Below are 17,531 nucleotides of genomic sequence, written 5' to 3'. Positions count from 1 at the left end.
GGATTTTAAAGTTGCTAGAATAATCTATATCTATCTGTGCACTCAAGTTTGAATCTTCTTCCTATTAGTTTAAAAGTATAGTATAGAACATCGCCTGTATCAACTACTCATTGATAAATGATTGGTATCATAATTTACATCGTTGTGTTTAGCTAGATGGAATAACTAATAGGTTTGTGATCTAAAAACTGCAATTCTTTGTGTAATTATTTTGTTTATGAACTATGATGATACTAGCTAATAAACTCTAGCAGTAGTCTTAACATCCATCACCGGCGGGCTCAACGGAGCTTAGAAGACCGTTGCCTCGGAGCTGCATGCAGTGATCTTCTGCATCCACCTGAGCACACACAATTACGACGGCCAGGCCGTTGTGATGCGCCTCCTGTATGACGTTCACCGCAATGTCAACCGTCATTCCCGGGATGACCTTCATCAGAACTTGCACAACGTACTCCCTCTTGTTATAGTTGTCATTGTGCAGCATCACTCGGTACGGTGGAGACATTTTCCTTGATTTCCTGACGAAAATTTGATCAAGGAAAAGCTAAGTAAATTAAACTTTCTAATGTTAATCACATGATTTATACATGCAATAGAGCAAAAGGTTGCTAAAACAGTTTCTAACCTTCAAATATTGATTCACTAACAAGAGGCCTTGTTGCTCAGTTGCGTTAAGAGCTTTCTAGCCTTATACTCGAGGTCTTGAGTTCGACTCTTCCTTTGGAACTTGACATGTTTCTTCCTTTCTTTGAAAGCTTTAAACTTCAATTACTTAGTTTGTACTGAGCTGAGTTTAAGGTTGGGGATGAAGAATTCCAATCCCAAACACGAATTTGACCTTAAACTTCTACTTAATTTACGGGTTTCACTTCCATGCTTCTATTCAATTTTCAAGGCAGGAGAACATCATTCCCTTAATTGTACTGAGCTGAGTCATACTTTAACACTCTTCAAGATGCTAGATATGATGTTGGGATTTCAAGAATTTTCGTTCCACACACAAATTTTACCCTAGTATATTTGGACGAGGGGCTTCAAAGTACCATGAAACTTTAGACACAATTGTTAAAAACGCACTGACACGACAAAGTTAGTTCTAAAACACTACAACGCACTACAGACACTAAACAAAACTTTCCAAGGTGTTACTGAAAAGTTTTCACAAATATATTGCATCTAATCATTTCAAAACTTCTATTTTATTTTTGTAGTGCATTCCTGATAAGTTTAGCGTAAGTTCTATAAATCTTTAAATCTCTCGTCAAAGCACACCATAGATTTCTAGTTTATTTACCTCACGTCAAACTCGGAGTCACGACTAGGAGTTGTTTTCTCTATGGTTGGCTTGTCCAACACCCCACCACCTGTGCCAAGCCTGGTGCTTGATGTTGTCATCAAGATGCTCCGATTTGGACTTTGTCTATGAAAATAATGTTTATCACCTGTTACATAGTCAATAATTAAACCTTGAGTTAATCAAATGTTTACTGAGCAACATAGGAATATTAAAGAAATAAAAATTATCTATATTGGCAATGCCAAATAACATGTACTTCCAGTTAATCACACTTCACATATTTTATTTTTCATACATGACAGTGAGTAATTGATTTGAGATATCACTTCTGCAAACACCATGTGCATGAAGTTTTCTTAATGTTCACTGCTAAGAGTTCAAAATTATAGCACAACTCAACTTGCAGAAAACCTACATATTGCTCCTAAGAAAATGCATAAAATAGTTTCAGGCTTTCAGCCGTCAAACCTAATCATCCACGTATTACGCATAATTAATTAACTTGAAATATCGTTAACTTGCACGAAACCTACATGTTGTACCTAAAGCAAATGCATAAAATAGGTTTCAACCATCCATCCCCACAAATGGATGCAAACTTGATACAAAATACAAAATTTGTGCCTAAGAGATTCAACTTTTTGCTCAAAAACGAAAGAACTCAGAAACAAGACTTACCTGATTTGGTGAGATTGAATCCATGGTTTGTCGAAAGAGGGACTCGACCGCAGATGGCAGCCATGAGCCTCTCTCTCTCTCTCTCTCTCTCTCTCTCTCTCTCAAACTCAGTGTTTGTGCCACAAAAGACTAGAAGAGAGAAGGTGGGGCATGTACAGATTGTGTGTTAAGTGGTGGTGTTAGTTAACGACACGTCGTATGAGAATCATATTCTGTGGAAAATATCCCGTTCTGGGCTGTGTGTGGCACTGAAAGTCTCTGGGAGGAGAGACAAAGTACGTGTGTGATGATCATGGAAAGCGATGTTTAACCAATGTTGCCAGGATTAGTAGTAAATTATTGACCTCGGTAAGAAAGCAACTGTGTTTTTAAGCCAAAACTAAGGAGAAAAACTTTAACACGACTATCCGTTTGAGAGTATTAATTTGCTGTAATCAGCCAATTCTACGAACTATCTTCTAACAAACAAATTAAAAGTCAAAAGAAGTTTAAAAGAACGAAATCACCCTAACAGTGCGAGTGACTCAATGACAAGAAGTTCTCCAAATCATCCTAGCAGTCGAAAGCAACAACTACCTACACACAAATAAAAAAAAGAGATGATTTTCTACATATCATTCTTTAGCCGTTGGATCATAAAAATTTAACAAAGACCTTTCATATGTAACTGAGCATTGACGACAGAAGTTGATGTGTTTTAACTGTAAATATATCAAATTTTTAATAGATCAGTACCACCACGCAATACTGCAACCTTGTAATACAATCTCACCTAATAATTTATCTGCTTCTAATCTTCCAACTTAATAATTAACTTTCATTTGAAATCTCACAAAAACTTTACTTAAATAATAAAAATATTAATCCTATGACAAATATTTAATAAGATAACGTATGCATGTCTGCCACTATCTATATTTTAACAGCTTGTGTCACTCCACACTGACAATATTCCCAGTTTGCCATGGAACTCCTCTGTCTACAGTCCTTCCTCCTCTTCCTCTTCCTCTTCCTCTCCATCTATCTTTACTTCCACTTCTTCGCTTCGTCGAAGAAATACAAACACACCGGCTTCAAATTCTACCCGATTATCGGAACCCTACCGGAATTCCTAAAAAACCGCCACCGGTTTCTCGAATGGACAACCGAAATCCTCATCAACTGCCCCACCAGCACCGCCATCTTCAGCCGCCCAGTCAAAATCCGTGGCATCATCACCGCCAACCCTGCCAACGTCGAGCACATGCTGAAAACCAACTTCAAAAACTACCCGAAGGCGAAAGGGTCATATCCCTCCTTCAAGGCTTTCTCGGCGGCGGAATCTTCAACTCCGACGGCGAGCTCTGGATGGTCCAGAGGAAGACCGCCAGCTACGCCTTCAACACGAAATCGCTCCGGAACTTCGTGATGGAAAACGTTAGGTTTGAGATTGAGTTGAGGCTAATCCCGTGTTTGGACACAGCCGCTGAAACGGGACGTGGTTTGGACTTGCAAGACGTTTTGGAGCGCTTTGCTTTCGACAACGTTTGCAAGTTGGCTTTTAACGTCGACCCGAATTGTCTCGCAATCGGAGGAAAATCTGAGTCCGCCGATTTCGATTCCAATTCAGATCAGTTCATGCAGGCATTTGAAGAAGCAGCCACGCTTAGTTCCGGGAGATTTTTGTATGCGTTTAGGTTTATACAAAGGATTAAGAAGTTTTTGAACGTTGGATCAGAGCGGAGGCTAAAAGATTCAATATCGACCGTCCATAATTTCGCGGATAATATAATAAAGTCAAGAATTAGCGACGATCGACGGTCGGAGGATCGTCACGATTTGTTGTCCCTGTTTATCGGTATTCCTGAAAACAACAGCTCGCCCGAGTTTCTCCGCGATATCGTGATAAGCATCATTCTGGCTGGCCGAGACACGACATCATCGGCTCTGACATGGTTCTTCTGGCTCCTGTCGTCCAGACCGCACGTGGAGCGCGCCATTTTGAAGGAGCTCGAAACGATTCGGGTCCGAAACGGGAAACGTATCGGTGATATTTACGATTTGGACGAGCTCCGAGACATGCACTATTTGCACGCGGCGATTTCTGAGGCGATGCGGCTGTACCCTCCAGTACCGGTCGACACGAAGGCTTGTCTAAACGACGACGTCCTGCCGGACGGTACGTTCGTGGGGAAGGGATGGTTCGTGACGTACCATGCCTACGCAATGGGGAGGATGGAGAAGATATGGGGGAAGAACTGCCGTGAGTATCTGCCGGAGCGGTGGCTGACGGAGGACGGCACGTGTCGGCAGGAGAATGTCTTTCGGTATCCGATATTTCATGGCGGGCCAAGGATGTGTCTCGGGAAGGATTTGGCGTATATTCAGATGAAGTCGATTGCTGCGTCCGTGATGGAGCGGTTTGAGATCGACGTTCAGGATAGGGACACGTGTCCTGAGCACCTGTTGTCGTTGACTCTCAGGATGAAAGGTGGACTGCCAGTGAGTGTGACGAGGAGGAGATGTGCTGCTGATGATCGTTGATTATGACATTATGTGATGTTTTATTGGACAAAATTAATAAAATCTTAATTTGCATTTGCGTAATTGAAAGTTTCACTGTGTTTCTGTTTTGTTGTCAAAATTGAAAGTTTCACTGTGATTACTACATAATATGTAACATATTCATCTACGTAAAGAGTCTTTTTGGTCTTCAAAAAAGTAAACTATCGTGACAAAGTTACCAATTGATCCATTATTTTTAAAGAAAACAAAAAAAAATGAATGCTACCTTTAATCAATTGGTTTAATCTACATCTAAAGAAACCCATTTTGGATTTAATAAAGCTACTTAAGATATTATTAATTTACAAAATGCTACCTTTAATCAATTGGTTGAATTGGTTTAATCAATCGGTAATCTATATCTATTGAAACCAATTTCATTGTGTCCGAAACACGGTTGGTGCACCAAACGTCATAATACAAGTGGTTGAAAAACATTTTTTTTTTTTAAGTATCAAACCATTTGTATTATGACATTTGACATACTGTGCATCCGGCGCATTAAAAAATCTTCCCATCACCAGACAACTAATCGTTCTTTGTGATGCACCTAATTAGATGAAAAGTTATAGTGTGGTGCACCTAATTAGAGTATTAATTAATTTTTACTTTTCGAGTTTTTGTTTGCTTCTTAATTTGATGGAGCTAAAAGAATGCATGGCATGGCCAAAGAGGAACTCGACGGCAGCCCTGGTACCCTTTCCACCTCCCTCTCTGTCTGTTTTTGTTTGTGTGTGCTAAAACTCAAAGGATCAAAACAGAATTACATTCGAATTTGCGGTCCTTGCCCTTAACTTTGTGTAACTATGTACGTAAAGAAATCAACGTAGCTTAATGTGAGAAAGTTATAATGCATAATAATGTTGTAAGTTTTGATGCTCGAACACGGGTTGTTGATTTGGTATTTTTAGTGTGAGTTTAGTTTCACTATATTGACATCGGGTTGTTGATTCTTTATAGCACTGTTTTTGCAGTTGTGTCATGTGTGAGTTTAATAGTGTAAGAGTCATATTTTATAGGAACAATCAAATTCATGAGATCAGCTCGTGAAACACACGATAGTGGTCAAAGAAAGGCTGAAATGTCTATATGAGTCTTCTTGGCTCCCAAAAAGTGAACTGATGCGATGAAGCCACCAACTAACTAGTCATTTTTTGAAGAAAAAAAGGGGTTTTAGATCCAGGTCCAAAAACATAGATTGTTTTTAAAAGTAAGTCCAGTTATCTAATTCAATATTTTTATTTCTTTTATACTCATTTTATATTTTCTAAAAATATTAAAAATCAATTAAAATCTTCTAATGTTATGCATTTTCCAACTTCAAAAGATCTAATTAATATTTACAACAGAAAAACTAATATTCTAACATAAATCTATCTGCAAAACATTATACCCTAAGTAACAAATATAAGAATGTATATTATACCTATAAGCGAGATATGAAACCTAACTAAAAGGTAAAAAAATGACATGTTGATTATAAAAAAGAATCTATCATATAGATAGATAAATACAATTAACCTATGATATAAGTTGATTATAAAAATTAAAAATAAAATCTATAAATGGGGTTTAAAGCAGGAGGAAGAACAAGAAATAACAAATAAATAAATAATCAAAGAGATAATTAGGAGGAAATTTGATTTTTATAATAAATCTTACCATTGAAGAGATAATTATTGATAATTAAATAATTAAATTTAAGGTTTTAGACTTATTTTAATAAACTGGACTATTCCTGTCATTGGCTAAAAAAATTAGAATTATATCAAGTTTATCCAAAAAAATATTCTTGAGTACCATTATAATTTACTCAGAAATTTAACTCCCCTTTGATGTATCAAACTTATGATCCATTTCCAATTCATTGTCGAAGGCTTGATGTTGAAATTGGCTTTTTTTCCCAAGGAATTAGAGTAGCGCTGAAAATAATTCGTGAGGTTACTGTTATCTTGAAATCTTAATTACGAGTTAATTTATCTGTCTAACATGAGAAATTGAGAATATAATTAATACCAAATATGATTTAAAAAAAAAATGATACCCGCACACTTATTTTCTACGTCTACACACCTTTCCTTATTTCCATTCACTGATTTTTTTAATTAATCGATCAAAAGGTTAAAAATACCAGGAATTAATCACACAGTAAATCAGCCTGTTAGATAATAACATTGGCGCCAAAGTTTACATAAGCAGTTGGAATTTGGAAGTAAAAAGTCAACAAGTTGAGAAGATAGGCAAATCCAATTCAAATCCCCTCTGAAACCGTAAGACGTTCACACGTTCGCACAACACCCACCTCATCTTCTACGATGCGGTGCGACGCTTCCTCTTGGCTCTGCGGTGGCCACGTTTCCGTTGCAACAACCGCACCGACTGCCACCACCGCTAGCCCCTCCTCTCCTTTCTCTGCAAGACCACCGTTTCTTGCTGCACCGCCGCTCCTAAAGGCTCGTCCACCTCCTCATCATCGTCATCTACTGGTTCCCAGACTAGTCGTCCGTGGTACAAGCAGGGACAGTACAGTCATGCTCCGCCGGACGTCGTACGCCATTGGATCCAAGCAGAAAATCAACCACTCGCTTCTCGAGGTCCGTATATGTTACTTATATCTTCCTTCTGAGAGATTTTTCAGTTGGCATAATATAATTGGTTTTGTATTATGACATTTGGTTTTACTAAGAAAAATGTATCAATGGTATATAGTTAGCGATAATGATATCGACACATGCATGTTAGGGATTGTTTATTTTTGCTCAAAGTATAATATGTGTGTATGCATGTTAGGGATTGTTTATTTTTGCTCAAAGTACTTATGCAATAAATGTTTTCTTAAAAACCTGTTGAAGTGCTTTTGGAGAATGTATTGGGAAGTGTCTGAAAGAATTAATTTCCTCAAAAAGTACTTTTATGATACGAGCTTTTTGGGTGTCAGAAGACGCATTTAGCACTAAGAGAAGCAGTCCCAAACATACTTGATAGTTTATATCATAGCATCCATATTTGTGATGAAAATATAAGATTTTGTCGATTAAAAACTATCTCTAATAATGTAATAACTATATAAACTTCTGTGTTGCAGATAGATTTTCTGTTGCATCATATAACATTTTGGGGGATCGAAATGCTTTCTGGCATAGAGATATGTACCGGAATGTGCCTTCCAAATATCTCAAATGGGACTATCGTAGGAGGGTCATATGCGATGAACTTGAGAATGGAACGCTGATATAATGTGTTTGCAAGTGAGTAGTAAGCCTAATTAATTTGCTGTTTTCATTTTGTTATTTGCTTCTGTAGTCTTTGAAAAAAATCTCTTAAGTGGGGTTTGAACTTCTTCTTGTTTGGGTGGTTTATTAGGAAGTAGACAAGTATTTTGAGCTCTCGGAGATTCTAGCGAAAGTGGGATATGTCGGATCATACAAGGTTGATATTTCCGTGTCGTGTACCATTTTTGTCCATGAGATTGAAGAAAACAAGTGCTTTAGATACAATTCCCTTCAGTTGATTTTACTATGCTTGCAATGACAGAGACGCACTGGAGGTTCCGTTGATGGTTGCGCTATTTTCTGGAAACCTGATAAGTAAGACAGTTGTGTTTTATTCTATTTCCTACAGCTTATAGTGCTTGTGATGGCACAATAAATCGAATAATTTTCCACCTCGTTATGTCAGTTTTTGGTTGTTGGAGGAAGAGAGTATTGAATTCAAGGGCTATGGACTTGGTGACAATGTTGCGCAACTCTCGGTTTTTGAGGTAGATCACTTGTAAACATTTGCCAATACTTTTCTACACCAGTCACGGTTCTGAGATTACTTGGCCTCAGATCAAGTCTATCAACCTTGTCGTACGGAAATCTTTAACAATTCTGCTGTTTAACTAGATGGTATCCAGCCTTTCCACATCTAATTTCATTCATACAGGCAGACGCAAAAAGCTGAATCAAGAAATGTAGTGATCGGTAACATCCACGTGCTTTATAACCCAACCCGAGGGGAAGCAAAATTAGGCCAGGTAAGTTCTTTTACATTGATGCTCATTTTCTGGTGCATAATAAAATGCAAAAATGTCTGTTTCCCAACAGAGATAAAGAAGGCTTATATACCTTATGTTGGGGCAATATGCTAAATTGCTTGATCAGTAATTGAACCGTGTTGTGCTTCAGATACGATTTCTCATATCAAGGGCGAAAATCCTCTCAGAGAGATGGGGTAATGCCCCTGTTGTCCTTTGCGGCGATTTCAATATCACTCCTAAGGTTGGATATTCTTAAGTCCAAAATTCATACAAATTTCATCGTCATTGTGCCCTACTTTTAACAGTGACAAACTAAGTTGAACTGCTTCCCTGCTTATTGACAGAGTGCAATATACAAGTTCTTGTCAAAATCTGAGGTGAGTTGCTATCCACTTGAATATTATTTTTTGGTCACACGGATACTGATGGATGCAATACATCCAACATTCATTTTGAAATCTGTATGATTTTTTTACAGCTGAATATCATGTTATATGACAGAAGAGAGTTATCTGGGCAGAGAGATTGTAATCCTGCTCAAGTTTTAGGTGCCAAACAAGAAATTAGCAGTCCACTTACAATGATAGACGGGTATGTCTCATATATGTTAAAGCAGATACATATTTTCGATTCTGTTTTTATTTAATTCCTATGTCCTAATACAGACGTGACATGCATACATTCTTCACAACCAAATTCTAATCATATATTGAAGAATTTGGCTAAACAGATTTGGGCTCTTTGCTATAAACAAGATGACTGAGGCGAGTTGTCTTATTTTGCTCTAAACGTTCTTATTTTAGATTGCTGAAGCACTGCTGGACAGACGAAGAAATTAGAGTTGCAACCGGAGATGCCAATTGCCATTTAGTTGTGCATCCGATGAAGCTTAACAGTTCCTATGCCACGGTGCAGGTACAAATTTTATTCCGTTACCACCCGAATGTTTAATACTCCAGTTTTTTTTATGTAGTATATCATATTTTCAGGGTTCTACAAGAACACGGGATCCCAATGGTGAACCTGTAGCTACTACCTACCACTCAAAATTTCTTGGAACCGTTGACTACTTATGGTAAATTGTTTTTCTTAAATTCTGTAACAACGATTCTAATGTTGGTGGAGTTGGTTATGACAATGAAAATGCTGATGAATCATATGAAACTCTTGTGTTGGGTATAGGTACTCTGATGGACTTGTGCCCACTAGAGTTATAGACACCGTTCCAGTTGATGTTCTGCAGAAGATTGGTAGCCTCCCTTGCAAGGTAGGGCAACTTTTGATTCTGCTACCTGATTGCATTCGAACTAAAACCTTACGAAGCTTCTCAATCGTTAATAGTGACATATAGATGCACTTGTGGGGTTGATGGAGGTTCTGTGTGCGTGTGCATGCGCGCTTGTGTGATTCTCTCCCAGGGGCATAGGTCCAGTTCGCAGTATATGATCAAGAGTGTGCGTGTGCGTGTGCATGTAAATAATGTTATCTTCAAATCTGATTCCATTTTCTCATACTTGTACACAGAAAGTGGGAAGCGATCATTTGGCCTTAGTTACAGAGTTCGCCTTCAAACCGGGCACAAATGAAGACAACAAAGAAACTGCTGCATCGTCAAGCAGAACAGCGTTTTCCAAGCTTTAGAGAAGGAAACTTGTTGGCATACCATGCATCCGGAAACTTAATATTCTTGCGCCCGCAGAAGGATGTTTTATATCTTGAATAGCAAGTAAAACGGAACATAAAGCTATATCGTTGCTCCCCTCAACATGTATTGTATTGACCATGCTTGGCTGCGAAAAGCTGATCATAAATGGACTTGTGTTTGAATAATTGACATCGGAAATTATGATGTCCACTTGTGATTGAGTTTCAGTAGCGAAGCATGGATTTATTGTTTTATACACGGTAAAACAAAATAAAATTTGTGTACAAATGGAAAAAAAAATAAAATTTATGAGCATCGATCATTTGAAGCTGGTGCTGCTGCATGCTAATCAAAACAAACACAAACAAAAAAATCATCATCGTCACCAATAATTTAACCATTAGATCAAAATTAAACTAATCATATGATTAATGTATAGTAGTCGCATACCTTAGTTTCTTTTGATTTTTTCTGGGGTTCGAACTGTGAGAATGTGAGGATTAAGTTCTACATCGGTGTGGAATTAAACTATGCAAAAGTTCACTAAGTTACTTTATATTACCAATTATTTTTATGATAGAATTTTAACTTTCTTCGCAAATTGTTCATAGTTGAGATTAAATTCATGTTCATCAGGAGAGCGGATGCAATACCAAAACAAAAAAAATCGACTTCCTTCTTAGGAAGTGCAGAAACGGCTTTTTGGAGTTCGAGCACGGTCCAAATAAGAAAAGACAAAATGAAAATGTGGCCAGCATTCTTTTTTGTTTAACATAAGTTTTGCATCAGGAAATTGAGAATACAATATACAAGTGTATGGTTCCACCTTTGATAATATCGAGATCTTTTATGATAAAACTCAACAACCAGTAATAGATGATTAAGTTGGAACAATGTTGGTGTGGCTAGGAGTGCATTAGTGCTATGTTGCTCTTATTATCTGATATGATCTTAAAGCAGATTTGATTATGTGTCTTGTGGGTCCGTCTCGCGTCCGAATTACCAAGGTTTAATGTAATACAATGCTTCCTCTCTTAAAGTCCGATGTGAACCACATCAAGTGGTTCAGTGGTAAGGGTGTGAACTGTGATTCTCCAATAAACAAAAAAATATGGAAGTCTCGGGTTCGATGCTCCGAGCTTATGAATTTGCTTGATTGTGGCCATGAACATAATGAAATTCCTCATAACCTCTTGTTTGGGCCCAAAATAATATGGTTGGGCCGAGCAGCAAGATGTGCTCGGCCCAAGGTAATGACAAATGCTATGGGCCAAATAATAAAACCCGGGCCAGCTGGCAGGGTCGGCCAAATCCTATCCTAAGAAGTCTAGATGAGTAGAAAAGGTCGAGGAAGTCCTGATGCGACCAGGATTCTCAACCAGCAAGAAATAAAGCCTCAAAAGGAGGAAAATTCAGAATCCCAGAAGGGGTAGGATTGTTCGAGCTAGAGGAAAAATGGGACAAGGACTCTCAATCCAAATTCGAATGGGTTTCAGGGAACGAGGTGCTATAAATACCAGAAATTACGCAATAGAAAGGACCTTCACAATCAGCATACAATTGCCCTGCGCAAAACCTCTCAAACACCTTGAGATTTTTCCCTTTTCTGTTCCTGCCGACACACCTTCAGTTTGGATAAACAGCACTGTGGAAGCACCCGGCGAGCATCTTCAGTTTGGATAAACAGCACTGCTGCCGCAGAATCAGCCGACCGAGGAGCACCTTCAGTTTGGATAAACAGCACTGCGTCGAGGTCGACCGATTATCTATCTAAGTCTCGGCCGAGAAGGGTTTTCGAACTCTTGTTGGTAGAGGTCATCCTACTAAGCTTTTCCGGCGTAGTTGGGTGTTACGAATTGCATTGCTCGGCGCATTGGACGCCGAGTGGTTTTATGATTGGATACTCGCAGGTAAGCTTCAGGGTTCGGCATTCCGACGGCCGAACTACGTTTACCATCAAGACATATATCACATTCGAGTACCTGTGCCCATATAGTTTGGTCTCGATTCGGCGTGCTTATACTCTGACGAACATAATCACAGTGACCGAATCAGGCTCCGATGACTTGTGAACTCCGTAGAATTAGTAGCCTTGTCTTCAGGCTATAGAACCCAGAGGCCGAGAGCGTTCCTTCCTCGGTCGCAATCGCAAGATACAGAAGTCAACAGCGCACCCAACGCGACAACATCAAATTTTACTCCTCGGCCGAGCTCAGCCGACGAGTTGGCACGCCCCGCATTCAACCGAAGGACGTAGTTAGCTTATTAATTACTCGCCCTGCGCGCCACGTAGGTTTTGTAATTTTTATAGTCAACACCTCTTTAAACCCTGAAGGGGTAAATAATCCTAACTTGCCACTTCCAGAAGAAAAAAGATATAAAAGGATCGATGTGGAATTGGTTCCATGTGTGGCCACTTGAGGGAGAATATTGAACACGTCCCATATCGCAACGTTGATATATATATATATATATGTATGTGTGTATGGTTCCTTTACTAACAATTTTTTATGATAAAATTAATATCTAATAATAAATGATTAAGTTGAAACAAAATCTATTTGGTTATGAGTCGACCTAAGTATCAAACACTCTTCTACTAATGGTCGGCAAGATGCACTCATTTCTCCTAACTTCCAAGCAATGCCGCCCGCGGCGTTCGTGTTTCCGTGGCTGCGTGACACCGTAAAGCTCAAGTGGTCCCACACTGCTCTAAACTCGCAAGCCACACGGCGTAAACCGCACAATCCCTTTGACCGTCGTAATATCCTGTCCGTTAATTTCATGCTGGCCCCACCTGATTAATTTATCCGGAACCACGTGCACAACGAGCCCCTTTTTTGGTACCATTACGTGTTCTCGTGAACACAACACAAAATCCAGAAAAAAGGAGAAATCGACACGCGTTTGACTCCACCAATCAGGGCCCGCCGCGTGTATTGCCCCCTCCGCCTTGTACGGCAAAGGATCACCCGCTACCTTCCCTCTATTTGCCGTCTTCGACTCCCTCAAATATCGGGGCTCCAAAATTTTCTCTCGATTTTTCTTCCCAATTGACGCTCGGATTTTTTGCGTTTAGGGATTCCAACCAAGCAGCTTTCCTTTTGAGATTTTGAGAAGCGTTGCTCTTTGGTTTCGACTCTGTAGTTTCCGAATTCGATTTTTCCAGAAATTTAATTCAATTTTTTTTTTTAAATTTGATTTTACTGTTATGAGATGATTCAACGGTTCGTTGACAACATCATCGCCGTCACCAAAGAGTGAGAGTCTTCCTTCTCTTTTTACCAATCCATTCGAATTCGAATTGTTTTTGGAAAAAGTTTTCGAATTTGGCTTTTTGGAATCGTTTTTGAAATTGGGTTTTGGTTTGATTTTGGTGGGTTGCAGGTCTGTGAAGACGTTCACGTACGAGTCGCTGAACAATGTCGTGCGGCTGATCAATGGAATTTCGGCTCTGTTGCTGACGTTTCTGCCGGGGAAGGCGAACATTCTCGAAGGCATTCATGGATGGGAGCTCAGGCCAACGTTTCGGGGACCCAGATTTCCTCGCTGGATGGAGAAGTAAGTTTTGGGTTTTGATCATGGAAAGATTTGGAAGCTCATTGAATTCAAAAGTTTGAGAATTTTCTTTCTTTTGGTAATTTTATTTTGCGATTGGGGGAATTGGGATTATTCGTGATGAATGAGTGTAATTTTTTTGGTGGGCAGTAGTTATTTTGAATGTATAATTGACTGAATTCAGAAATTTAAATTTTTTTTAATTACTTGGCAATTTATTTTTTGTTTGTGGAATTGGGATTGTTCATCATAAATGAATGGATAGGATTAGGGTGTAATTTTTTTCGTGGGCAGTTGCTATTTTGTACGAAAAATTGACTGAATTCAGAATTTTGAAAATTTTCCATCACTTGGCAGTTTGTTCTGTAATTGTTGGAATTGGGATTATTCAAATCAATGTGTGTTTTTTCTGGTGGGAAGTAGTTATTTTGTATATCAAGTTAGTTCCTTTTATGTAATATCTATCTATCTTCTTGTAAGAAGTGTAAGGTTTTGATGCATCAATATTAGTTGCTGATTGACATGTCCATTTTCGTTGATGTTTGTAGTGGGGTGTCCTCTTTCAATCGTTTTGTACACGAGCTTTCTGTGGATTCTGATTCTGATGGTTCGAACCTTGATTACGCATATGAAGATGAAGATAGTGATGATGACATATCTCCTGCATCGCCATCCTCTCAAAGTTCAAGAGCCTCGCGGGCTTCTAGTTTCAGCAAGCACGATAGGCGCTGGTCGTGGTGGATGTGGATCAGATACATATTTTTCTGGATTCTGTTTCCCGCCAGGTTTTTGCTTGGGATTCCAGTTCGCATTTTGCAGTTGTCTTATTCTAGATCATCAAAAGCCTCTGCTGCACCAGGAAGCAATGAGGCTTTGCAAACGATAAGTAAAGTACAGATTCTCAAGGATCACATTGTTCACCGAACCACTGATAGGAGACGTGGAGTCATTGAGGTCTGTTCACGGGCTAATTATGCCATTTAAAATAACATGCATCGTTTGTTTCTCTTCCAGTTTTCTCATCTTTAACTTGTTCCCAACAGGATCTTCATCTAGCAATCGAGATATTCATAGAAGCTATTTTTGATGTTGTTCACAAGGCAGCACATTTTGTTCTTTCCCCTTCAGTGGCTTTTAAAACACTATCAGGATGGTGTTCACTGAGCAGTGGTGGTGTTCAATATAGTCATGGTAATGATTCAGAAGTGACTGTTCCCACAGCTTCACTTGGAGAGAATGATCCAGCTCTTAAAGAAAGGAATACTTCTTTTCAGCATTCGCTAAATACCGATGCTCGGACTTGTCAGGATGTCATAACAGAGCTTGGGTAAGGCTTTGGTACGCTTACTTGATTGAAGAACCTTTCACTTTTTGTTTGAATGTTTCACGTGATCTGCAAATTGCTCATTCTTTTTTTTCTCTATTAGGTACCCATATGAAGCTATTCATGTGATCACTAATGATGGCTATGTTCTTCTCTTGGAAAGACTCCCAAGGTATATAATCGATATATTTGGCTTTGTTTTCCTTCCTTGGTGAATAACTTTGTTTAAAAATTGCGGTGTCTAATATTGTATTGTGATGCTGCAGACGTGATTCCCGGAAAGCTGTTTATCTTCAACATGGAGTTTTTGATTCATCTATGGGGTAAGTTATTTCTTCTATCCTTTTTCAAGTGTTATAGAAACTACGTCTCAAATGTCGAGTGGAAGTTTGTTGGTGGCACTGGCTATCAGAGTGATGCGTTGTCCTTCCTGCTACAATATCTCTATAGTTCAACTTTTTCATCTTAAAAATACGGTTTTAGAATGGTGTATCTTATTTACGGCTCATTATCATGTTCTGTTCTCCTGTATTTTTACGCTTTGAAAATAATTTGTTTTATAATAGTTAGCTTTACAAATGATTTCTAATGGATTATTTCCTTTTTCCAGATGGGTCTCTAATGGGGTGGTTGGTTCACCAGCATTTGCAGCTTACGATCAAGGTTAGCATATTTCCTTGGAAAGCATATACAGCTTGCAGTACAGACAGCTGTATTGGCTTAGAAATATGCTAATGGCACTTCTTTTTCGCAGGATATGATGTTTTCCTTGGGAACTTTCGTGGCTTGGTTTCTAGGGAACATGTTAACAAAAATATTTCCTCACGACAGTAAGTTGCTTATGTAACCTGCATGCTATATTGTATATGAAATATTCATCCTTGATTCCTTCTCGAACTCAAATTATCAAGGGGGCGGAATGAGGTTGCAATATATTCAGATTTTCTAAGCACAAAGTAGCAGTTTCCATAGAGTACTTTAGTATGAACAAAGTTACTGAACATAGAAACCCAATGCAGGTATTGGCAGTACTCCATTAATGAGCACGGGACTCAGGATATTCCTGCAATGATAGAGAAGATTCACCAAGTTAAAACTGCTGAATTGAAACTTAGTCAACCTGATCTTGACGAAGAAACAAATGATGGTCAACCTTACAAACTCTGTGCCATTTGTCATAGCTTGGGAGGAGCAGCAGCACTTATGTACGTTATAACACAGAGAATAGAAGAGAAACCACACAGACTCTCCAGATTGGTTTTACTATCACCCGCTGGCTTCCATGGTGATTCCACCTTTATGTTTACGATTATGGAGCATGTTTTTCTTTTATTGGCTCCTCTTCTGGCTCCTCTTGTGCCTGGTTTTTACATACCAACCAGGTTCTTTCGCATGCTTCTGAACAAGTTGGCGCGAGACTTCCATAACTATCCCGCTGTTGGGGGACTGGTTCAGACCTTAATGAGTTATTTTGTTGGTGGGGATAGCTCAAATTGGGTTGGCGTTTTAGGGTTACCACATTATAACATGAATGACATGCCGGGGGTATCATTCCGAGTGGCTCTCCATCTTGCACAAATGAAGCGTGCAGGGAAGTTTAGAATGTTTGATTATGGGAGTGCTTCTGCTAATATGGAGGTGTACGGATGTCCAGAGCCATTCGACTTGGGGGAGTACTATGGGCTTATTGATGTTCCTGTTGATCTGGTTGCTGGAAGAAAGGACAAGGTTATACGGCCATTGATGGTCAGAAAACATTATAAGTTGATGAAGGAATCTGGTGTTGATGTATCCTACAATGAGTTTGAGTACGCCCATCTGGACTTCACATTTTCTCACCGAGAAGAACTCTTGGCATATGTCATGTCACGCTTGCTGCTTGTTGAGCCAGCTCCAAAGCAGCAATCCAGTCAGAAGGCCGTAAAGTTGAAGAAGAGAGCCCCAGCTACTAGTTGATCGAGTTCAAGAAAACGCATGCATTTCCGTCTTTTTTCCTTCAGGATTGGCATGTGCTACATTCTCAGGTACAGATTACTGTTGTAGATGATTGAATATGTCAGATAAGTCTTTACTCCTGGGCAATCAGTTGTGAATAGTTACTGCCGTGTTTTCTTCCCCCTCCTTTTTTTCGCCGGAAGTTAACTGCCCAAAGGCTTGTATATATATATGTGTACCTTGGATTGAGCTTTGTACAAAAACCGATGTGTGTATATGTTGTAATGTATCTGAGAATCATGCTGTCTCTGTCATGTAACGTTAAATAACAGCGTAGGAAGTTTCGTCAACTGAACTTTCTTTACTTTTGATATTTGTACGATGAGAATTTGTGTACATTGTTTTGGTATAAGTTCGTGTGCTGTACTACTGAGTCCTATTTCTTACTAGATTGTACAAATCATTGTCGGGAACCTGTTTTTGTTCGGTTTTGTGTTCCCGAAACCTAGTAGCGATTCGGTATCCT

The 17,531-nt window shown here is 39.0% G+C and overlaps 3 protein-coding genes and 1 pseudogene across 3 annotated transcripts; 3 read left to right on the top strand and 1 right to left on the bottom strand.

The window, feature by feature from the left end:
- Positions 1–95: 95 nt before the first annotated feature.
- LOC103938628 (ATP-dependent Clp protease adapter protein CLPS1, chloroplastic-like) lies at positions 96–2,137 on the bottom strand. The gene is made up of 3 exons (XM_048589615.1): positions 1,979–2,137; positions 1,298–1,445; positions 96–521 (listed from the first exon to the last, which is right to left on the bottom strand). Exons 1-3 carry the CDS (start codon positions 2,040–2,042, stop codon positions 260–262), a joined length of 474 nt encoding a protein of 157 aa, XP_048445572.1. The 5' UTR covers positions 2,043–2,137; the 3' UTR covers positions 96–259.
- Positions 2,138–2,906: 769 nt separating this feature from the next.
- LOC103938590 lies at positions 2,907–4,649 on the top strand (annotated as a pseudogene).
- Positions 4,650–6,735: 2,086 nt separating this feature from the next.
- LOC103938581 (carbon catabolite repressor protein 4 homolog 3) lies at positions 6,736–10,519 on the top strand. The gene is given in 15 exon segments (XM_009348602.3): positions 6,736–6,922; positions 6,925–7,116; positions 7,608–7,736; positions 7,739–7,770; positions 7,886–7,951; positions 8,057–8,109; positions 8,201–8,282; positions 8,454–8,540; positions 8,692–8,784; positions 8,888–8,920; positions 9,022–9,134; positions 9,347–9,458; positions 9,533–9,618; positions 9,726–9,810; positions 10,068–10,519. Coding segments are annotated over 15 exon segments (1,365 nt in total). The 5' UTR covers positions 6,736–6,837; the 3' UTR covers positions 10,185–10,519.
- Positions 10,520–13,116: 2,597 nt separating this feature from the next.
- LOC103938574 lies at positions 13,117–17,417 on the top strand. Its single transcript, XM_009348595.3, has 9 exons — positions 13,117–13,448; positions 13,576–13,749; positions 14,295–14,700; positions 14,790–15,073; positions 15,174–15,242; positions 15,337–15,393; positions 15,681–15,733; positions 15,825–15,900; positions 16,090–17,417. Exons 1-9 carry the CDS (start codon positions 13,405–13,407, stop codon positions 17,024–17,026), a joined length of 2,100 nt encoding a protein of 699 aa, XP_009346870.2. The 5' UTR covers positions 13,117–13,404; the 3' UTR covers positions 17,027–17,417.
- The last annotated feature ends 114 nt before the right edge of the window (positions 17,418–17,531 follow it).

This window comes from the organism of the source record quoted next, unplaced genomic scaffold, assembly GCF_019419815.1.
Source record: "Pyrus x bretschneideri cultivar Hongxiangsu unplaced genomic scaffold, Pyrus_bretschneideri_v1 Contig3, whole genome shotgun sequence".
Classification (NCBI taxonomy): domain Eukaryota; kingdom Viridiplantae; phylum Streptophyta; class Magnoliopsida; order Rosales; family Rosaceae; genus Pyrus; species Pyrus x bretschneideri.
Note: the sequence above shows the minus strand (reverse complement) of the source record. Positions and strands in the feature narration are given on the sequence as shown.

Bases quoted from the DNA above. Each gene is read 5' to 3' on its own strand.
- LOC103938628 (XM_048589615.1), bottom strand. From the start codon at position 2,042: ATGGCTGCCATCTGCGGTCGAGTCCCTCTTTCGACAAACCATGGATTC. The intron at 1,446-1,978 runs GTAAGTCTTGTT...ACTATGTAACAG, and splicing joins ATTCAATCTCACCAAATCAG to GTGATAAACATTATTTTCAT. The intron at 522-1,297 runs GTAAATAAACTA...AATTTTCGTCAG, and splicing joins GACTCCGAGTTTGACGTGAG to GAAATCAAGGAAAATGTCTC.
- LOC103938574 (XM_009348595.3), top strand. From the start codon at position 13,405: ATGATTCAACGGTTCGTTGACAACATCATCGCCGTCACCAAAGA. The intron at 14,701-14,789 runs GTCTGTTCACGG...TGTTCCCAACAG, and splicing joins GGAGACGTGGAGTCATTGAG to GATCTTCATCTAGCAATCGA. The intron at 15,901-16,089 runs GTAAGTTGCTTA...AACCCAATGCAG, and splicing joins AAAAATATTTCCTCACGACA to GTATTGGCAGTACTCCATTA.